The sequence below is a fragment of the Vidua chalybeata genome, chromosome Z (genome assembly GCF_026979565.1).
Source record: "Vidua chalybeata isolate OUT-0048 chromosome Z, bVidCha1 merged haplotype, whole genome shotgun sequence".
NCBI classification, from domain to species: domain Eukaryota; kingdom Metazoa; phylum Chordata; class Aves; order Passeriformes; family Viduidae; genus Vidua; species Vidua chalybeata.
In genome coordinates, this window is record NC_071570.1 from 16,803,252 (window position 1) to 16,826,370 (window position 23,119).

Genomic DNA, 23,119 nt, shown 5'->3' on the forward strand with positions numbered 1-23,119 from the left:
AGAGATATCTCGCACAGAATCACAGAATTGTTATGTGTGGAATGGACCTCTGGAGATGATCCAGTCCAACCTCTCTGCCAAGGCAGGGTCACCTAAAGCAGGTGACACAGGAACACGTCCAGGTGGGTTTTGAGTGTCTCGAGAGAGGGAGACTCCGCAACCTCCACAGGCAGCTGTTCCAGTGCTCTGCCACCCTCAGTGTAAAGAAATTCTTCATGTTAAGGTGAAACTTCCTGTGTTTTAGTTTAGGGACATTATGCTGTGCCACCGGGCACCACTGAAATTTTTCTGGCGTCATCCTCTTGGCACACACGTTTGAGATTTTTCTATGTATTGATGAGATCCCCTCTCAGTTTTCTCTTCTCCAGACCAAACAGTCCAGCTCCCAGCGTCTCTCTGCGTAAGAGAGAAGATCCAGACCCCCGATCATCACCATCCTTGTGGCCCCCCAGTAGCTCCTTGTCTCTTTCGTGCTGCGGAGGCCAGAACTGGATAAAAGACACAGTGTCAGTTCCAACCGTGTGATGGAAAGGAGCGGCCGCTCCCCGCACGCCCCTGCCCCCGTGCGCAGAAAGTGCTGGACACAACGCCGGCAGGGAACCGGGAAGCCCATCCCGGCGGGAGCCGCTCATACCGCGCAAACAACGCGCCTTCCCCTGAAAGCCGGCGCGTCGCGTATTGATGGCGCTTCTTTCCACAGACGTCAGTGCTCACAGCCCCGGAGCGCCTGCGTGCTGTTCCACTGGCCGTTCCTAAGGAACACTCGCCCTGGCGAGCGGCCCCTCGAGGAAGCAGGGACGGGCCCGGGCCTGCCCCTGGCGGGACCCAACTGCCCGAAGCCGGGCGCGCCGCAGGGCCGGGGCCCGCTCACACAGCGAGGCCGCGCCCCCGACCTCTCCTCCCGGCCCCGCCCCCCGCCGTAAAAGCCTCGCTCGGCATTGGGCAGCTCCGGTCACGCGGGGCGCGGCTGGTATCGCTCTCGCGAGAGTTTCTGGGTGTATGTAAGAAGTGCGGGCGGAAGTGCGGCCTTTTCCCGCGGCGTAGAGACGTGAGCAGGATGAAGGTGAGGCCGCACCGGGCCGGGGCCGCGCTCGGGCCGGAGGGCTCGGGCTCCACCGCCCGAAATGGTTGCGGCGCTGCCTGCAGAGTCACTGTTGGTGGCCGATGATCCCTAGCGGCGGGGCTGGAGCGCAGCTGCGGGCCGGATGGGAGTGGATTGCTTGCGGGCCCCATTTCCTCTGTCGGGGCTCTGCTGCCGCGGGGTTGCGGAGCACCGAGCTTCCGGAGCAGCCGCTTGGCTCGGAAGGGCTTTTGTGGGTGAGAAGGCTGTGCAGTCGACTGGAGGGCCCAGTAGGGATGTGCCGTGTGCTCTGTGCCCGAGGCAGTGGCGGCAGGCGCCCGTGCAGCGCTGCCCTTTGCAGCGACGCCCAGGAAGTACGAGTGATCTCCCACAGCAGGTGCTGGTTCCTTGCGGCGACCTGCGCGTCTGTCTGGTGGCGGCGTGTGCTGTGAGGGGTTTGTAGGAAGAGCAGAGCATAGGTTTCTGCTGCTCGCATTCTGTGATTGATCTCTGACAGCAGTAAAATCAGTTTTCTGTGCGACTGAAGGACAGCCCAGTGCCGCCAAATATAGATTTCCCTGCCTTGGCTCTCCCAGGTGTGGTGGTGACAGGTTTTCCTGGTGAGCATTTGTGTAAGCAGCTGGGGAATTCCAGCTTTGAAATGCCAAGCTCAAAGTATCAGGTAAGTTCTAATTTTTTGTTAAAATCCTTCATCAGAAGTTTCAACCAGATTTTTTTTATTTTGTGTTTTCTTTTGTTAGCTCAACATCTCTTTTCCGGCTACTGGCTGCCAGAAGCTCATTGAAGTAGACGATGAGCGTAAGCTCAGGACGTTTTATGAAAAACGAATGGCCACGGAGGTGCTGGCTGATTCCCTTGGTGAGGAGTGGAAGGTAAGTAGTGCAGAAGAATGTGTAAGAGTTGTATTTTAGGAGCTTAAAATACAAAATTTCTCCAGTGTGCACTTGTCATGCTCTGGTGCTTGTATGATGTGCATTTAGTGGTCAGGGTGAAAGGTTCTCTTGCTATATAAGTACTGAAATGACTGGTTAGGCAAGCCTCTTTCAGTACTTTATCTGAGTGGAGGGGTTTGTTTTTAAAGCCTTGTGTTTAAGAGTTTCTTGCTCCCCTTCACAGTAGCTTATTGCTCTTCATTTGAGTGCTGTCTCCTGGTATGCAGGACAAGTTAAATCTGTGGTATAACACTGCTGGTTCAAAATTGACTTTGTTTAAACTGCTGCTAAAGTGTGGGAAAAAACGTGTTTGGCCTGGTGGATGGGCTTGGATTAGTGTTAATATGGACAGTGCAGCTGAATTTGAGGAATGTGATCTTTTATGCTGCCATCTTCACAAGTGATTAAACCCTTTTTTTCCTGTGTGTCACTACTGTAGACACTCCTGTGTTCTGTGCAGATTTCCAGTTTGTCAGATAACTGGCTTTAATTAAGCTTACAATTGCAAAAAAGATAGACAATAATGTTAAGAGATTTTGCACTATTACAATCCAACAAAACTTGAAAGGTATGTGAATTACACTAAATGTAAATTCTGGTATTCGGAGGTAATTTTTACATTTATTGAGTAAAATTGCTGAACTGTTCCAAAGGTGTTGGTTAAAGTTCTTAGCACTAGCAGTAACAGTGACTTAAGCTAAATCATGGACACGCTGCTCCATTGTTCCGTGCAGTCTCTTGTGGTATCTGTTTCTTGAGGGAATAAAGACATGAGTAACTCAGAAGTGTTTCTGTTTTCATAGGGATACGTTGTCCGGATAAGTGGTGGCAATGACAAGCAAGGCTTCCCCATGAAGCAGGGTGTCCTGACTCACGGACGTGTCCGCCTTCTGCTCAGCAAGGGCCATTCCTGCTATCGCCCCAGGAGAACTGGCGAGAGAAAGCGCAAGTCTGTCCGTGGCTGCATTGTTGATGCAAACTTGAGTGTCCTGAACTTGGTCATAGTGAAAAAGGGTAAGAATCTGAATGACACAGCAAATAAATAGCTAGATGTAGGCACCTGGAAGGAGCTTGCTTGATAGTGGTTGGTAAGTTGTGTAGAATGGAAATGGCAGTTGCAATTTCAGGGTGTGAATGTGTCTTAGGAGTCCTCTGAGCCATTGCATTCTTGTAATGCTAAAACTGGTCACTAAAACACTTACTGTTGCTGCCAGCAGTTTGATCATGTCAAAGTAGCCAAGAGTGGCTAGGGTGGTGCCAAAGATTACCTAGCATTACCTTGAATTCTTATGTATTTTAAACTTACTGTTTAGCTGCTGAACCTGGTGCTCAGTAGTTCAGTAATTGGCATGTTTAAACTTGTATTCCCAAAGGTGAAAAAGACATTCCGGGGCTGACTGACACAACTGTGCCCCGTCGTCTCGGTCCCAAGAGGGCCAGCAGGATCCGCAAGCTGTTCAACCTCTCTAAGGAAGATGACGTTCGCCAGTATGTTGTGAGGAAGCCTCTGAACAAAGAGGGTAAGAACTCCCAATAGTACAGCTCTTCGGGTTTCTTATAACTACTGCCAAGGTGTCCAGCCTACTGCACTGAACAAAGCACAGTTAATAGTGCATCTGGGAATTTAAGCTTTGTCAGCCGTAACTTGTGGAAAAAAAGTAGGGTTTCTTGGTTGCCTCATTTCCTTCACCCCTCTGCCATGTTTTGTCACAGTTTGTTCTTAGATGTTTGATAGAATCTAGAGTAATTTTTACTAGTGTTTCTAAGAATCACCCAGAAATAGCTGCTGACGAAAGAAAGTTAAATACAAGGTAGAATGTTGTTAAAACTTATGGTGTGGGGGGAAAGGCAGTATAGAGAGAAAATGCTAAGATTTTTTTCCCCCCTTGATTATGGCAGGCAGTCTGAATAGAGGTCTTACTGACAGGGCACTACTTTTTACCTTATTACCTCTTATTGCGATGTAAGATTTTAATTTTGTTTTTTTTTGCTTTTGACCGGGTGTGGGGGGGATGTGGATATTTAGAAGGATATGACTATACTTGAGTACTGTGAAAAGTTTGTTGGGGAAAGGAACATATCATAGGAAATTATTTTCTCAATTAAAATAATATGATCCTGGTGGACATCATCAGTCTGTCATGTATGACTGTTAAAGTCTGTCAGGATTGTGTAGTAAAATTTTATTTTACATATGTGTGTGGTGCTTTGTTTTGTTTGCCCATTGTGGACAGTCGACCTGTTTTTTGGGATGAACAATGTCAAACCTAAGTAAAATTGTAGATGTCTTTTTAATGCTGGAAACAATGGCTTGTTCTGGAAGCTATATAATGGATTCCTTTGTTAATAAAAAATCAGGTCTAGAGAGGAGTTAAAGAGACAGGCCTGCTGAGAAGCTAGAATTCACACGTCATTTCTAATAACAAATCACAAGCATTAGACAGTATATTGTTAATGCTGTGTCTGGTGATAATTGATAATCTTTTCCTGTAAAATCTGTGAAGGTATTGAACTCTCTGTAGTTCCTTTCATACGTAGTGTACTAAATAATGTAACAGTAAATCAAACTTACTCTAAAGTTGGCTAGATGAGGCCTGTGGCCTCTTGGGAAGGTACTCTGCCACTTTTGCTGATCTGTAATGATTTTTAGGCAAGAAGCCCAGAACGAAAGCTCCCAAGATCCAGCGACTGGTGACTCCTAGAGTGCTGCAGCATAAGCGCAGGCGTATCGCCCTGAAGAAGCAGCGCACTCAGAAGAACAAGGAGGAAGCTGCAGAGTATGCAAAGCTGTTGGCCAAGAGAATGAAGGTATGTTTGCCATTTTAACTCAGCTGTATGGAAGATAGCTCCAGAATCAAAGGATTTGGTAAACCGGACTGTATGCCTACAGCTGCTCTGTACCAGCTCATTTTGAATATAAGTGCCTAAATATGAATATAAGCATAGCTGATCAGTTGGGGTTTTTGAATATTTCTTCTGTTTCTGTCATAGATAATAGAAGTTAACCAAGCCAAATAATTTGAGAGCCTTTTTTTTTTTTTTTATGGAAATAAACAGTTAAGGCCTCTGAGGATATTTTTTTCCATAGCTATTTTAGTTCAAATGAATTCTGGTTTAACTTCAAGATGCCCAAGCATTTGAGTGATTGTGTGGAGAAACGAGATTCAGCAGTTGATCTTGATGGAGGATAAGTTGGCAAGAAGGTTTTTGTTAGCATGTGTTTGCCCTTGCTCCTAAAACTGCAATGACTGCTGAAGCAGTACTGAAAGCAGTACAGTTGGAATATTTGGCACAGTGCTTCCTGAATTTCATTAATTACAGATAGAAACAGAGAGCTTCATCTTTGGTGTGTTGAAAACTCTACATCAGTTCCTTAACCAAAGTTTAGGATGCATACTCTGTGCACATAGGTTTGTGCTGGTTTGGATACATGTAGAATTGTTCTGAGTTGTAGAAGGGAAATTCTGCACTATTGACTTAGAGAATTCATTCCTTCAAGTTGCATTTTCCCTAGTTTGTTCCTTGGTAGATGCTTCAAAGTGCTCAGTGATGTGTAACATCTCCATGCTTCATGACTTTCAGGAAGCCAAGGAGAAACGCCAGGAGCAGATTGCCAAGAGGCGCCGGCTTTCTTCTTTGAGAGCTTCTACATCCAAGTCTGAATCAAGTCAGAAGTAAAGATGTTATGCACAATACTAAAAAGACATTTTACATTTGATTACCAATAAACTCCTTCGGTGGTGAACTTCCAGTATGAGACTTTGTAGTGCATGTTGTTACTGGCTATTTCTTAAACATGAGTTCATTCTACTGCATCATGTACACCAAAGCAGAACCTCAAATCCTGATCTTGATGCAGTTCTCTTAGGAAAATATTGTGTCACTCACTCAGATACTGAGTATAACATAGGTAAAACTTTAAACCTTCAGCTGATTCTTGGCAGAATTAAGTGCAGTTCAGATGCTCACTGGAACTGGTTTCCCAGGAAAGTGGCCACAAACCTGCCAGAGTTCTGGGAACGTCTGGACAATGCTCTTATTCCAAAGCTTTACTGGTGGTAGTACATCGAGGAGCCATGGTGTTCCTCTCGATTATCCTTTTGGGTTACGGCAAACGTGATTCTGTAGGTATTGCAGCATTCTGCTCTTGAAATTGGTACTGAGATGAGAAGGCACCTTTTAAAGGTTTGACTTGAAAATTTGACTTTGGGATTAGAAACTTCAGTAGCCTTAATGTATTCAGAATATACAGGATGAGGGTAATGGGAATTTGACTCAAAAACACATGTGTTGGATGTTAAAATGGTCTGCAGCTAAGTAAGTTGTCTTAGTTCTTAAAATAGTAATTTTGATCCACTTCTATTTTTGTTGAGATGGATGTTTCTCTTTCTAGTAAATGAAGCTTCATTACAACATAAGAAGTTGGGAAGGTTTTTATTCCTGTGTGTGTGGGAAGGCTCTTCCAAGTCAGGGCGTCATCTGGCTAGAAGCAGATATTTTAAGCATCAGATGAAAAATCTAGAATAAAAAAAGTTGCAGAAGACAAGATCTGCTGCCCGTACATGAGGGACATGGAAGGATCAAACCTGTGGTCCTTGAACTTAAGGTTTGTATTAGGATAGTGGGATACCAACTCTTGACAAGGACAGAATTTGCCATGAAGCACTTGTGTGGTGTGGAACCTTAGACAAAGAGACTTGGCTACAGCAGTTACCAAGCTTAAAGCCATCTTTCACAGCTTAACAGACTTTTTGAAGGACAACTAATCAGAAAAGGTTAAGAGGTAATTGTGGTACTATTTTGCAATGTATTTTTTTATGGAGACCATGTTCATTGCATACAGTTTAATAGTGAAGATCCCTGTTAAACCTGAGTTTCACTAAATGGTGCCTTTTTACTCCACAGTAGTCTCTCAGCTGCAAAAATTAATATGGAGAAAATGTAGATAAGAAAGTAGCACTCACTAAACTCACAATGCTAAGAATTTTACGATCTTCAGAAGGGAAATAGCACTGTCTAGGTTCTTAATCCTAGTAAGATGTACTTGCAGACGGTTAAGAGGTACTTTGGTCTGGGTGTACAAGCACTGAGGTGTATCCTGGACAAGAACAGGAATGTTCTGAACAGGCTACTACTAAGTAGTAGTGTGGTACAGGCTATTCTGTATGACCTGTTCTGCTATATAGGCTGTGATTGCATCTCTGAAGCAGTGCAACTAATACCCAGTTGTATGATTGTGTGAGTCCTGGAGTGGAGTCCTGGTTATTTTTATCAAGCTTTGAGGATGTGTGGCCTTGTCAGAGACAGGAAATACATGGCCTTATCACCAGCAGCAAAAAAAAATCTTTTCTGCACAGTTCTCCCTCACTTGTTTCTGGGAGCTGCCTTAGTAGATCATCTACTGCTTCCTTCTGCAATCTTAGGCTTTCAAGTGCAAATTAGACATATCATGACTTGTAGACTCAAAGAACAGTCCTGGCTTGAGGGGACCTTGCAAGATCATCTAGTCTGGTGTGTTCAGGTCTGTGAAAGGTGGTTCTCCTTGCCCCGGTGTCCCCCTCAATTGACATGAGTTTAGTGACACAGCAAAGGTGGTGAGGGTGCTTTTGGTCCCACTGTCCAGATCACTCATGGAGATGTTAAAACCTGTAGCTCCCTCCCTGGGAGGCCCCACTTTGGACACGCTGCCAGCCTCAGTAAAACATGTTTATCACCTATGAGATGATTGCTGCCCATGTCACAGATCACCCCCATCCACTCTATATTTGACATTTGTCTAGGAGGAGGCTATGGGAAATAGCGTCAAATGCTTTGCCAAGGTCCGGCTAAACAATACTGCTCTCTCTTGACAAGCTATTTTTCTGTAGCACTTACCAATTTAGCTCAGCATGATTTGCCTTTGATAAAGTCACACTGAGTTTTCCCAGTCACCTATTTTCACCGTGGCTTTAAGTCATGGATGACTCAAATCCCCAACCTGAAAGAGGCTAATGAGGAAAGAGCGTGTTTTCTCTGCCCCTGTGGAGTAGAAACTGCAATAAAACCACAAGGCCAGCAGCTGCTGAAGTCCCTTAGCAGCTTAATGGCAGTTCAAAACCTGTGATACTAAACACAATGCCATCTGCAAACAGCAGCTTTTCCTTGCATGTCTCAGCAGTTTTGACTTTGAAACCAAAGGAAACAGAATACACATAACACTGACATACATAATCACTTTTAACCAGCACGGTCTGAATTTAGACAGCGTGACACAGAAAACAAATGAGGAAAAAATGCCAAAGGAAAGCATCTTGAAGAAACCTAAACAAAAATGTTGGAACATCCCTCTGAACTACTCTCATAGCTAGGTGAAGTGAGCCCCTGTTCTTCCCGGCAATTTGTCTGCCACCCAACTCCATGGAACCACTGGGACTCCTCCAGGAAAAACAGTAATGTGCAAAAACCTGCTGTAGCAGGGCAATGGCTGGACAAGTCTGAGCATTTTTTATGGGCTGTCTCAGGGTCAGGTTGGTGCCCACGAGGAACACGAGGCCTTTCCTGTTGTGGTTTGGGTTTATTTAGTCAGTTGTTTTATTAATGTTAGTTAGGTTTGTTCCTTGTACTCCCCCTTTTTTCCCCTCACAATGGTTTGTTCCAAGTTGTTTACCCTGAGAGTTCCCACCACTTGGATCCACAGTTACCTGGCAATCTTCTCACCTCTCCCTGTTTTCTCTTTATTTGGTCCCATCAGTCAGGGTTTGTTCACTCCCTGTCGGGTGTCAATCCTGTAACCACCCCAGCTTCTTCAAGAAAGTTCTGTATCAATCATCCCATCTTAGCCTTCCTATTTGTCCCCAGACTTTGTGCCCACCTCTGTTATGTTACCATTGGTTGTTATAGTCAATATCATCCTTCTTTTGTTTGTCCCCATTGGGCAAAACAGGTTTACACCCCTGTCCGCTCACTCCCTATTTAATCTGCTGCCATCTTTTGTTTCTCCGGCATTTTGCACTGCAACCACCCTGAGATCAGCTTTGTTCCTGCCCCGCCTGGGGGAATAAAGGCTCTTTGCGCTTACAAACAAGTGTCCTTCTCTCGTCTCTTTGTCTCAGCGTGTGAAGCTACCAAAGCTGTGTAACTGCTGCAGCACTCAGCACTACCAGGGTGGCAGACACCGTTTCCCTGGAGTGCCCACACATGTGGCGGTCACCCGGCCTCACACGGGCAGTGCTAGCCGGCGCTTCTCGACTGCCTGAGGTCGTGGCAAGTAGCCGCTGCACTTCCCTGCTCAGCTGCTCTGGCACATGCAATTATTCCTACAGAGAGGCAAGGCCTTTCAGATTACTTACGGGCCCCATCAGTTCTCCAGCCTGGTGAATTGGCTCTTCCTTTTCTATGTGGACAGTAGAAGTTTGTCTTTAGAGATAGGAGTAACTATCACTATTAGTAGGGAACTACCACTCAAGGTGGTTCTGAACACATGAAGGATCAGAGCTTCCTTAAACAAGCACCTTTTGCTATTTTACCATCACATTCCCTCAAATTTCCCACCAGATGCTGGCAGAGGAAGTAGCAGTTCCCTTGTCTCTACAGCTTCAAACTCAAGCCCTGTGTTCATGCTTTTTTGGGGATTCCTCAAATGGAAGCATTTGTTTTTGCACAGCATTCTCCCTCCTTTCTGTCTTCTCCCTTAACAGGCCACATGAAGGGCAGGAAATGCAAAGAGGGGGTAACATTCTTAGCAAGCAGCATTATTGAAAAGACAGCAGTGACAAAAGCAGTCAGAGGAAAACAAGGAAAGTCAGCGTGATGCTTACAAGACACACAAGTCCAAAAAGCTAACTGTTCCTCGGCTCTCTATCTAAAAATAAGGCTGGAAATACGGGTTTATTATGAATCTTCTCCACAAGATATCAATCTGTGCTATGCATATTAGTCTCATCAGCCAAGAAAGGTCTTTAGGGTCTCCTATTTCTGTTGTTACAGTCAGATTAATGAACTGACTGCCGTACCTGAGAGGGTTTGAAAGATACTCAGTTGTGAAGTAAAAAAAAAAAACCCTGGAAACTGCAACCCCTCAAAAAAAACCCTGGAAACTGCAACTATGTAACTATGTAACCTGCAACTGCAGTTGCAACTGTAACCTTATGAGTCAAGAGGTCCACCAGTGTTTTGACAACCTAGGATGCATCAGGTGAAAGCATCACTCTGTGATCGCATTATGAAGCCACAGAAAACCAGAACTCCTGGGAAGTATTCTCCCAAGTAAAGTCACAAATATGCTGCAGAGAGCACCAGCTATCCTCAGGAAGCCAGGAGCCATGCTTTTCTTATAAACAAGAGCTGTTGTATTGTGTTTTTATATCTAACAGTTCTGTAATGTTTTGCCCCTTCAACCCCATTTTCTCCTGTTGGTTCCACCCTGAGCTTTCCCGCCTTTCCCTCAATGCCAATCTCCCTGAAAATGCTCAGTCATTCCCCTCTCCCCTCCCTGGTACCCTGTCACTCCCCTCCCTGGTACCTCCTGGTACCACTCAGCTCCTCATCCCACTCTCCCAGAATCTTCCACCTTGGTCATCGAGTGAGTGGACGAGGGCCACGGGTCCCTCCCTTGAACTTCCCCCATTGGTTTATGTATCCTTCCGCCTTCCACTCCCCAAATCCCCCCATTGGTTAAAGGGTGTCCCTTCCCCCTTGTTACTGCCCTGGTACTTAAGATGATTGCGAAAGCCTCGGGGGCACTTTTGGATACAATGGCATTCAGAGCTCCTCAGAGCTCGGATTAAACCTGAGACTTTTTCCCCAGCCTTGAGTCGACTCCCTCATTGCCTCCTCGGACGCCGCCTCTCCTCCATACAAGGCAGACAGTGAAGCTCTCTGTCTTAGCCGCTCCCCGAATCTCCACGAGACACAGGGGAGTGTCCCGCACAGCTGACCGTGCCTCTGCTGGGCAGGCGAAGACAGGGAGCTTCAGGGTGGGCACGGCGGCAAAGAGCTTTACAGATTCTGTCACACTGAGCCTGTTTTTCACCTGTTCTTACCTCTACTGATGCCCAGTGCTTGCTGAAGGTGCCACAGAGCCATCCACACTCTCTAGAAGCCACATCTCCACCAGTGAGTCCCATTTTTTTTCCCAATTTCCCTCTCCCCCTGCCTCTGCTCTTTCCCATCATTCAGAAGCCACTGAGGTACTGTGAAATAATTACCCAAAAAGACAGTCAAAAATATTTTGCCGAACGATAGGCTGAATTTGCACTTAAAATTAAATACTGTCAGTCATTTATATGCCGGTGGTGAAAAATCTGAACAATGGCATATTTTTACACAGGATGCATATATATTTTATTTTGGGAACAACATTAAAAATTGTTTCTTAGTCTAGAATATCTATACAGAATTCAGGATATAGAGTGCCCTTTTAAACTCAATTTTTTTGTCAAATGTACAAAAATATTACAGAGAAACAATTGTTAATCAAAGCACAGTAAATAGATGCCATTTTTCAACAGTTCAAAACAGTCTCTAAACCAGTGCAAATTTTATTGCATTAAGCTTCTCAGCTCACTTAATAGATTCATAATTTATTCACACTACCTCATTTCATCCCTGTTACAATATAGTTTATTTTAAGTTCCTAATAGGAGTTTAATGTGCTTCTAAACAATGGCAAACAATCCCTTTTATTTGCACCATTGGTTGATGCAGACTGAAAGAACAAATAAAAACGCCATCCAATCCTCTCATGTATGCATCACAATATACAGCACAGGAGACTACAGAACTAGAATCCAATTCAGCCATTCAGTTTCAACTCTTACAAGTTAAAAGGGTATTTGTTTTTAAAAAGATACATAGTGAAAAGTGGATATACAGAATGCATTTTAAGATTTTTATTAGTTGAAAAAAAAAAGAACCCTTTTGTTGAAACGACAGTTATGTGAATAAGATTACCTGCTTACTGTCAATAAAATAGGAGTTATCTGCATTGAAATAATTGTTGAATTAAGAGTTTTAAAAAGAAAAAACTACTGAGTGGATTCTTCAGTTTCTTACATTTTAACAATTTGTTTTAAAAATATAATTTCTATTATCTAATTTAATATACATTTTGAAAATATCCCCTATGTTGCAGTTATTCAAGGAAAGCAGTAAACTCAATGAAAGGTATATTCTTTTAGCTGCAGCAATACAAAAAGCCATTAATTCACAGTTAAAATAGATTACTCATTCACAAGTGCAATGTAGCTTGAACTTAACCAATGTGAAATTCCACCAGGAACAAGACTAAGTTACTTGCAAAAGTGATTTAGTTTGAGACACATACAGTAAATAAAATATTTTCCATTACAATTGCATTGTCTAAACTTAAGTTACATAAAATTTGAAGACAGGATATGATTTTAAGTAACATACAGATGCTTCTAGTTACATGTAAAAGCTCGTACCAATTACTGCACCAACACTGCAGCTACATCAGTCTCCTAGGCCTAAAAGGTTTTCAAAGTTATCAAGTTTTGGTGATGTGCCGGAATATAATTAATAAAGAAAAGCTCTGTAACTTAAAAATCCTGATTTTAAACATTTAAGGCCTCATTTGTTGCTTTAATTCCACAAAAAACCCAGCTCTTCTCATGTGAGCACACAAGCTGTATATGTAACTGATTTATATCTGGGTGAAAGGTGCAAGATAGTATCTTAATACAATTGGCTGAGGTTCAACATCCTTATGGAAACAATTCAAGGAAGCTTCTCTTTGATAACTGTTATTCCAATACAAACTTTCTAAGTTCTTGGGTGTACCTGAAATTCATTGTTTGCATCCACTTCTGTTATCAGGTTGCTTTACAGCTTCATTTTGTGCACACACTGCATGTTTGGAAGTTAATGCTGAGCTGCAAACGTTGTCTTCGGGTTGTATGTGGGAGTTACAAAATATACACAAAAGAATAATCTCCTGAACACTGTTGAGATACTAGAAAGAGAATGTGGAGGCAAGAGTTCCACAAGTGAGCAAAATGCTACTTCTGTTTAATAGTCAGTAAAACAGAACCAAAAACTAGCTTATCCTCATCCCTCCTTCAGAACACTTTGCTCAGATCAGTAATGTATTATGGATTCAGATAAATTTGGATTCCTAGAAGTTGGGTGTCAAACAAGTTAGAAGCATTTGTATGTTACTAAGTCATCCCCAGGTAGCCCAAGAAGTTCACCCTGTCAACTAAATTGCAGAAGTATGCCGTTAGTGCCTAATTTTCAGAAGAACAAAAGTGTTTGCAATGCACTCAAAAAAAACTTTCAGAATTTTCCCCTGGTTATTTTTGGCCAGATTTTGTGAAACTCTTACTTTTCCCCTCAAAAAAAGCATCTGAGATGAAAACAAATTGTTTTCAGAGATCTCCCTTTTCATCTGAGCTATGGATTACATTTAAAAATCAACTGATTAGTTAGCTACTCTAAAACCTAAGCATTAAGAACTCCCTATAAAAAGGAGAAGGTCTTTCTTTTTTATTCTATATTAAAGAATCAATTCCAATATGCAGATTCAAGACCTCAAGTAGCTACATGCAGGACTTCTACCACTCCGAAATCCAGGTGCCTACACCAGGAATAGCATTTGTAGTGTACAAAAATGCCAGTATGCAAAAGCAAATCAAAGCAAGTCCAATATTGCAGCAGTCCTTTTCTCTTCTGGCTTTACTTTTGCTGGTTTTTTTTTTTTTGTTTGTTTGTTTGTTTAGTGTATATAGCTGGGAAGGGTTTAACAATTAACACTAGATGTTGTGACACAATCTGCTTTGCTGTCTTTAGAACACTACTCCCTTAATAATCTGTATTTTCAGCAACAGATGAGAAAGTTGTTTGTAAATGAAGATGATGTGTTCACGGAAACTAGTTCTTAATAATATTATTTACTAAGTTTTAAAACTGTTTGGATGTCATGTATCTAAAACAGCACTCACTAGACAGATTTTCCTTGCCATTTAATGAGCTGGGAGAATTTAAGGGTAACTAAACCTTGATTCCTTGCAAGTTGCATCACATAATCACATGGTTTGTCCATTTAATACTCAAAAATAATGGTCTTTGTGTAGCTGTCTACTGAAAAATAATGTATAGAGTTACATAGAAAAATTTCCTGGCTTTGATTTGTAGAAATATTAAGTTGTTTGGACCAATGCTTTAGATAGACTTCAATTTTAGATGGATGGAACCATGTCAGTTATGTAACTGGAGAAGAGAGGAAAAGATGAAGAATCAAGGACTGTTCTTTAATTGTGATGTAGGTCAGATATCAGCAAGCAACTGTGCATAAACCCAAAGAATAAAGAATAATAATAAAAAAAAATATGGTGTGGTTTCTTGCTTTTAGTTGTTGAGAAAGCATAACAGTTCTATCAGGAGAGAATCTGTCCAGGTAGTATCCCCATATTAACTTAGGATCAGCACTTTCAGACAAAATACAAGGCATCAGTCTATGATGTAAATATATTTTGTCATATATAGTGCAACTCCCTTGTTTTCACCTCATGAAAAAAAAAATTGGTTTTATTGTTTCATGTAAAAAATTGTTCCAGACAGATCTTCATCCCTCATCATTTTGAAGAATGAAAGTTTTAAAAGTAGTATCAAGTAAATACATTCATACCCAAATGCAATTAATATTTTAAGCTATGCTCCCTTTACATGCTACAAGTATCTTTTTTTCTCTATGCAGTATTCCATTGTAAAAGCCATACCACTAACTTTCAGCAAAAACCTGGAATAAATCTTATCATCTTCTTCAAGTAACAGAAACACTTAAACTGTTGACAAGTATCCAGGCTCTCTTTGCCAAGACTATGACTACTGTAGTCAATTTTAATACATGAGGTGAGGAAGTGTCTTATCTACTAGAAGCAATACAAAAGATGGATACATCTTTTCAGATCATACACATAAGCACTTAATTTCTGCTAATATACACCTTGAATACCACATTTATAAATACATCTTAATTGAAATATTGAATCTGGACTATCAGTGCAAAATAATTAACCCACAGGCTAGTATAAAACCAAGGGAGAGGGTGATAAAGAATTTGACAATGACACCTCTTAAACACACATGCAAATAGTATAAAGCATAATTTTTTTTTCAGGCAGTATATGTTGAAATTCTTGTGTGTCTTCTAATACCATTTGAGCTTCCTACATAATTTTTAGAAAGCCATCCATTTCTGAGCTGCTTTGTGTAGAAGCTTATCCTTCTTTGGAGAAAGCAGCCAGTACGTTTACAGAACCTTATAGTTTATCAGATAGAGAATACAGGGAAGTTGAGTCTAAGTCTCTGTTTTCTCACAGCTGTAGATACACATTTTGAAAAGGTCAGCAAAGGTAATTCAGAATACTGATTGGGACAAGAGTCAGGAGAAGGGTAGCAATTTAATGTACTGTCTGATGAAACTGTATGTACTATCTGATGAAAGCAACTGCATTGCAGCTTCCAATCCAAGGTTTCAAATATTTACGTTCATACAACCATACCACACACTAATAAAAGGACCCCTCTCTACGTAAAGGTAATTTTAAAGAAGCATAGAAGAATCTGAGCACTGGAAAAGTACTTCATTAAAATACACCAATATTGGTGGCCCTTAAGAAAGTCATCAACCAGAGACTGCTGTTTTGTCATCAGCTTTTTGAACAACTTGATATTGTGAAGGAAAATTTGGAGGAAATTAAAGAATATATATGGGGGAAAAGTAGGTCAGCCACTGAAACAAACTTATAATTTTAAAACATTTTGACAAACTTTACAATGTGTCTATGAGATGAATGAGAAGAATATATGTTGCAGTTCAATAAAACTGGTTTGACAAATTGCTCAATAAACACCTTTTGAGACTCAAAAGTGTGTATGTCACCATGCTCTTGCGTTTGTTCAGCTCTGCTTTTATCTCTCTGAAGTTTGGTGTGTGTCTTCCTTGTTTTTATATTAAAGGTGCTCCAAAGCACTTCCTGCAACACTCAACCCTGCTGCTTGGTGGAACATCTATTCTCTGCATCTTTTCAAGAATTTCTGTTGGTAGTTTTTCAAGTGCAAGTCTGTATTCACTATCAAAGACCTCTGAAATAGAAAAAGCACAGTTAAGGCTATTTAAGAAACACTGTACAATGCACACTACTATTCCTATAAAATGCTTTTGGTGATTTTTATATAGTAACAGAATTATCTTCATTAACTATATGCTGATTTTTTTTTTCAAAATGCACCTTTCTCAGAGGACCTGAAAAGCATCCCCATAAGATGGTGTGGCACCACAACACATGACAGTGGATGCCCATTGCTTCTTTCACAGTTCCATTTGCCTGTTCCCAGTGTAGTTCCCCTATCTCATTCCATAAGGGAGTCACTTGGATTGTGTAGTACCAAATAGAAGACAGGATAGAAGAGATCAGTAGAGGGTGGGAAATCAGGTGTTTAGATAACACAGGTCTGATATGTGGGTTGGAGAAAGATGGACAAGACTGGAAACAAGCTTTCAGACACAAAGAATTAAAACTTCAAGCTCTTCAAATACTCTTTGTTTAAAGTAACCCATTACTGGTTTCAAACAAAGTCAAAATTAATGGTCCATCTGAATTATATTTACATAAAAGCAACACCTAAAGACTGACAGGGCAGTAATTTTCACTAAAACACAACTGAATTTTAGAAACAGATTTTATACACTAGCTTTCCTGTAAAATATCCACAGGGACTACGCATTTCACAGTATTTTTTTTACTTACCAATGTCAATGTTTTCTCTTCCAAGAGACACCAGAGACAGGAAAAGAATTTCTCTGTAAAAACTCCTAGGGGAATATTTTGAAAGGTGAGTTAATGAAAGCATCAACTATCCTGTTTCCAAAGTCAATTTTGAAGACTTCCATTATGTAGTTTCTATAACTGTTCTGTTAACCTTGCTTGTGAAAAAAGTGACCAATCTACATGACTACTAGCTTAAGGTTTTTTATTGCCTGAATACTTTTACTTGATGCAGAAAGCCAGATTATTGCCAAATCCTGGTAGTTACATTTTCTGTGAAAAATTCCTCTGCCATAGAAATGACTAAAACCCAAGAAATATTAAATTAATGACCACATTTTTATTTATTAATAATTCATTCCTGCCTGACCATGAAGCAATGTGTGGGTATGGCTTTCTTTCAGATCACCCATATTTTTGTTTTTTGTTTCAGAATGTCATGGTCAATCTCAGAAATATGTATCATTAAATTATCAGGTATTATTTTTTCCCCTTGTGGAAGTCATAAAGATGCTGCTCTAGGCAGAGCAGTTTCTGTTTCTTTTTAGTAACTACAAAACACAGGAACAAAGATGACTTAGCATGACAAACTTCAAACACATCTTATATCTGCTGTAATTTACTTCAGAGTCTGTGCTTTTGTACAAAGCCTTCCTTGAACTGCAGTGCAGGTTACAAAATACATGAATTATTTACACATCTAGGGAGAATATTCCACACACTGCAACAGGACACTTTTATTTATCAATTTGCTAGATCTGGAGCAACATCAAAATCTGTGTAATTAATACCTGCATTTTTCTTACTCATTCTAAAATGTCCATTTTTATTAAAGAATCACCTTCATCCATTTGATCTGGATGAACTATGCAACTATGCAATGAAATTATCACTAAGAAACATACACAGTTTGATCTTATTTAATTTTTAGTAGGGAGAAGCTAAGAAGAGATTATGCCTTTACCTCTGTCGTTTCACATCTGGCTTAACTTTCTGTAGGAGGAGGTTGATCGGCTTCATAACATCATTGTGTTGAATACTTAGTTTGATGTTCTCTAACAAAGTGTTTGTTGCTTGCTGATCTTCTGCCAGTGTGGAGGGTTTCTTTTCAGAAGAATCTGGAAAGTGGAACCGTACAGACTATTACAGCAGTAAAGATTTTTTTTCACTTTAATAAGCAGAAGTATTTCTAAAAGTGAGATACACGTAGAGAACCTTTACTCAATCTAGAGAAGTTTGTTATAATGGAAGGACCTTGTCTGCTTATAGTCTTCATTGAAAAGTAATTTTACCCAGAAGTTACAGGATGCAACAAGTATCCATGTGCAAGAGGTCCCACATAACAGAGAAATACACGAGACTGAAGAGTACCCAGCATCAGATGTCGTCTGTGATGGTTGGTTAGCTCAGTTTTATTGCTGTACTTAAAAATTAGGTTCACTGCAAGAAGATCATTGTTACACGAAGGAAAAGAAATAAAATAGAAGTGTCACTTTTCTTAGCAAAGAAACTTTTCTTATCAAAGCCCTTCTTAAAAGACACCTACAATTAACTGATAACTTTGGGATACATATTGAAATAGATAATGCAAAGTTGAATCAAACAGGAAAGAAAACAACCAAGACAGTTACTATCATGGTTTGTCACTTAAAATGCCATCTCAGAAAAACACTGGACTATTATTTTCTGGAAGACAGTAACTCATGAGGGAATAGTAAGTCCATGTACTGGCAAAGAAGAAAGTTTACAGATTGGGCAGTGAGTACATGGTGTGTAAATGAATTGCAGACCAAGCCTAGTAATCTTCACCACATCGACATGATGTTTTCACCAAATTGACATATATGATGCTTTACAAATGTAATTTTGTGTTTCCAGAGTATTTTCTGACACTGTTATATAGCCTGTCTATTTTTCTTCCATATCTAAAACAGGCCCTTTGCTCCTTTTTTTTACACAAATATATATATATATTTATGCATCTTCATTCGTGGCTAGATGATTTGGGGATGCTTTTCATCTACTGTGGTTACATCAATATGCTTTGTAGAATCTGAGGGAAATAACATACTTGTTCTGTGCTCTTGACTGTAATTTTCTGATCAGCCTCTTTATTTTAAGGACATTTTTCAACAAGCATCTTTTAATTCTTTAGAACCAAAATTAGGATATGACAAAGTTTTTAGCATAGTTTTTAGAAGTTAAAACATGGATTTAGAAGATTAGGTTAACAAAATTTTTCTGATGATCAGAATTAAGGAAATCCTTAAGTTCTTATAACCAGAATTGCCTGTTATATTATAACCAGTCTGCCTGTTCTTATGGTAGACAAGGCTTTTTTTGATCTTACTTTTTGACAGTCAAGAGGGGTGACAAATGTACCTATTAAAGGGACTGGTGATGGTTCATTCATTTAGAGAAGTAAAAGATACTTTTTTGTAACACAGCCTTCTTGTACATACCCACATTGCTATTACCAGATAGATAATGCAGTGAAACTGAAGTGAAACTTAATGCATTCAAATCAAGTGAGGGTTATTTAGCACCACATCTAGAGCAATCAGCAATTCCTCCCATCTTGTAAGTGTATGACATGTGATGGGCAGATCAAACTTATTTTCACAACTAATTTGATACCCAGACTATGTGAAGTACCTAAGGGATTGCAGATGCTTCAGATACTAAAAAAATACTGCAAATTTGATGGGCTGCGTACACTTCAGCCACTATAAACCAACAGTTTCTTTCCATAGTCTCTTTTCCCTCTGTTTTCTGTAGCATTTGTTTTACTTACTGAGATTTCTCCAAGATATATATAGGGGCTCCCCCGGCTCTTGGTGAAGGTTGATATTGTCCCATAGAAGATGGATGTATACTAGCTTGCTATCTTGAGCAAGAGATGTCAAAGGAAGCTAAAACACATGAGGAAGGGGAATACATTTTAAAAACACCAGTACAGTGTCACATTATTTAATACTCCTACCCTTCCACTATTTTTGCGAACAAAGAAGGTTAACTTTATTTAACTTGAATCTAACAAACAGGAGCAGATGTTATCCTCTACGGTAAACTGCACTCAATCAGAGCAGTTAAAATACTGCAGCATTTAATTATCTTTTATAGTTTATCCTAATGTATAAAGAGCATTTAGTTTTCTACAGGCATCTGAAGAAAATATTTTTGAGTATGTATCTGGAAATATCTTTTGTGCACCAGACGCAGTACTTGATCTGTACTACTAATCATACAATATTGCAATATTTTCTGACCTGATCAACATTTTGGTATGCATGTCTATGTACTGGCCTTCCCAAAAAGCAGAAAGAATCTTCATATGTATACAAATATGAAGTATTTATTTCCATTAAAAATATATGGTGGTCAAAACAACACTCATGTAATTATTTTATAAAATTAAGTGTCTCTGGAATCACTAATACAATAAGAATTACCAGGCAAGAAAAACTTATCACTTAGTGTGTCTATTTAAATAATAATTACATGATATTATGTCCCATCTTGCTGTTTTCTCTGTTAATGCATTGTGGTTTTCCAAGATGCTTTAGATTTCATTAGTATTGTCTTCAACTTCATTTCTTGGAAAATTTTTCTCAGTTCTAGGTGGGTATTTTTTTGAAAACTGAGGGAAAGAATTTAAAGTTGAAGTGTGTACAAATTTAGAGGAAAATACTAATTTTTTGGCACACATCAGGTATTAATACATATTTAATTTCAATTTGTAAGTACACATAAAAATGATATAGGTTTCAATCTACTCCTTTAAATTAGAAAGGCAAAATACTCAAAAGATAGATCTGTTCTACATTCTTTTGTTGCAGTCATGTAGTAACAAAACTCGGTGGAATTCAATAGCAAAACCTATTCTTGGAAGAAAAAAAAATATTGTTACTTTGAAGTAACTTTAAAGATTATAAACTCGAGTGTATAACTCACTCTGTGTATTGCAATATATTAGAGTTTTTGAGTTCTTCGCAGACACATCTTGTTTCCTAATCTTCAATGAATCTTACTCTCTTGCTTTTCAGTACAGACCACCTTGACTAGAATTTGAAGACTGTTTTACTGTTTTCACACATCTCCCTTCAAGAATGCTTGTGGGAAACAAACCTATCTACTTGTATGATAAAAACCCAAGAACTTCTATTCAGTTGTTCAGGAATTATTTACCCAGTTGTTTTGAACCAAGCCCTCCAGCTTTACTCGCTGTAACACCTGTTGATCTAACGTGAGGATGCCATTTACCTGCACTCCCTCATTGCAGTGTTCAGATGTCAGAATGAGTCCAGGTAAGTTGCTGGGCAGATCTAACCGCTGGAAATACCAGACTAGGTTCCAGAAGATTATGGGGTGTTGATTGATGAATTTGGATGTATGAATTACTTGCTCTCCCTCATTTTCCAAGAGTGATTCAAGCTCCTTATGCAGTACCAAAGGGCTCAAGTAGGGTACAGATACAGGGGCAGGGTTCCGTTGTTTTATTAAAGGATGCTAAAAATAGAACAAAAAAAAAATTGTTTTGTTTTTTTGGTTTTGTTTGTTTTGGGGTGATTTTTTTTGTTTGTTTGTTGTGGCTTTTTTTTTTTTTTTTGTTTGCTTTTGAGTTTCTTTTTTACTAAATCAAAGAAGATTTTTCTTCCAGAAATACTTTTCAGGATTACTTGCCCCAGAAACCTCCATTGCAGAGTTTCTTTTGACACTTGGAAGAAGCTCTGGAACTACTGAGCACACAATAACATTAACAGCATCACCAGTTTTGACTGTTGGGGATTTCTTAATTTTAAAGCTCAATCACCTAGGCATTCTCTATTATGTGAAAAAGAAAAAAAATTCTGATTTGTTAGAACTTGTTCCTGATTGTGCAGTTTTAAGCTATCTGAGCTAGTAGCCAGTACAAAGCCTGCAGCAATGGAAAGTGAAAAGAAATGTCAGTAATTATATGAGCTGTGGAACTGAATCATGACTCCACATGTTAAGGCAGCCTCTGGAAAATAACAAGTACTAAGAGAGAGGAGAAACACTTTTTTTCACAAGAAAGGTAGGAGTCTCAATACTGCCTCTCACCTTCTCTCATCCACTCCACAGGTAAGCCTAACAGAATATACTGCAGGAGTATAAGTAAATGCATAGAAACTTAACAAACTTTCAATCTTGCAACGCACTGCACGATTGTGTTTAGTCAGCTGTTGGTATTGCTTTACTGTTGAACTTCTAGTTTTAGAAAGACAAAGACTAGCTTCATTCTGTTAGAGAGAACATTTCAAATCAAGTAGAACTGTTAATTTGACAAAGTATTGGAAAAGCAATTTAGATTAACTGAACTAAGATTTTTTTTTCAGTTGTAAGAAGGTGAAAATATGCTTGGCCATTCCCATTCCGCAAATGGACAGGAATGTTACTAGTAGAATATTATTAAATTAATTGTCTTCAATATTTTTCTCTCAATTGAATATGCAGCTTCTAGACTTACCACAGCTTCCTGCAAACTATTTGGAAGACTAACTGTTGAAACACCATGAGATGGTCTCTGGGAGAGATCAATGTTTTGCAGCGGACCCCCCACGCTGTGGCTCCGAGTCAAGGACACGCCTCTTTTTGGTAGATTATTGGCATGTGTCTTCATGGTGGTGGAATCTGTAGTCTGTTCTTCTGCCAAATCACTGTGTGAATTTTAGAAGAAAATATGCTAATATTTCAGCATTTCTATGGCAACAGGAAGGAAGCAGAGGAAGGCTGCCAAGTGAAGATCCCAAACCAATTTTCTCTGTTAATATGAAATTGTATTTTTCCAGTTAGCTCCACTGTTTAAGGAACACAGAACAAAACGTGCCTCAGACCAGTATAAACATCCCTTCAGAAAAGCAGCTAGGTGTAACTTAAGATATGAATCTGAAAGCACTGCAGTTCTGTACCAAAATTACTGCTCTTGTACAGCTTTACCTTGCTTAAAAAAACCATCAATCCACAGTTCTGCCAATCTATGAACATTATCTTCTTTTGACTACGCTCACCTTTACTTCCTTTTCCCTTTAAGTTCTAAGTGTCATAAAGAGAACAACAGTATAGCAGAAAGCAATTTAAAAATTGCACACCAAAGTAATAATAAAAAAAATGTGTCAAACTCATCCAGCAAGCTAATTTAAGAGAAGTCAGGCCTGTCAGATTTAACGCATGCAATCAAGACATTTGCAGATCTGGGAATATTCGTTCTGTGCTCCTTATAATTATAATGGGTGAAACGACAGCTACAACTACAATACAGAAGAAGAAACAAAGTGAAACAGAAAGTGTCTGCTTCCAGATAATCTGTAGAGAGAGAA

The 23,119-nt window shown here is 39.9% G+C and overlaps 2 protein-coding genes across 3 annotated transcripts in view; one reads left to right on the plus strand and one right to left on the minus strand.

Moving 5' to 3' along the window:
* Positions 1–701: 701 nt before the first annotated feature.
* On the plus strand, positions 702–5,764 carry RPS6 (ribosomal protein S6). 2 transcript variants are annotated; one of them, XM_053968848.1, is made up of 6 exons: positions 702–1,063; positions 1,822–1,953; positions 2,817–3,027; positions 3,387–3,533; positions 4,664–4,821; positions 5,596–5,764. In XM_053968848.1, exons 1-6 carry the CDS (start codon positions 1,058–1,060, stop codon positions 5,689–5,691), a joined length of 750 nt encoding a protein of 249 aa, XP_053824823.1. In that variant the 5' UTR covers positions 702–1,057; the 3' UTR covers positions 5,692–5,764. The 2 variants fall into 2 exon arrangements, with proteins under 2 accessions (XP_053824823.1, XP_053824824.1); XM_053968849.1 differs by lacking the exon at positions 702–1,063 and adding an exon at positions 1,590–1,742.
* A 5,543-nt stretch (positions 5,765–11,307) lies between these two features.
* The window catches only part of DENND4C (DENN domain containing 4C), a 53,056-nt gene continuing 41,244 nt past the window's right edge, over positions 11,308–23,119 (minus strand). Inside the window, exons 27-32 of the mRNA XM_053932921.1 lie at positions 22,270–22,459; positions 21,045–21,290; positions 19,576–19,693; positions 17,746–17,899; positions 16,764–16,828; positions 11,308–16,098 (exon numbers count right to left, since the gene is read on the minus strand). Coding sequence (XP_053788896.1) covers positions 15,962–16,098; positions 16,764–16,828; positions 17,746–17,899; positions 19,576–19,693; positions 21,045–21,290; positions 22,270–22,459 — 910 coding nt within the window. The 3' untranslated portion in view covers positions 11,308–15,961. The remainder of the gene's footprint in view (positions 16,099–16,763; positions 16,829–17,745; positions 17,900–19,575; positions 19,694–21,044; positions 21,291–22,269; positions 22,460–23,119) is intronic.

Coding starts and splice junctions, on each gene's coding strand:
- RPS6 (XM_053968849.1), top strand. CDS start 1,722: ATGCCAAGCTCAAAGTATCAG. Junction 1,743..1,821: donor TGCCAAGCTCAAAGTATCAG/GTAAGTTCTAAT, acceptor TTCTTTTGTTAG/CTCAACATCTCTTTTCCGGC. Junction 1,954..2,816: donor CCCTTGGTGAGGAGTGGAAG/GTAAGTAGTGCA, acceptor CTGTTTTCATAG/GGATACGTTGTCCGGATAAG.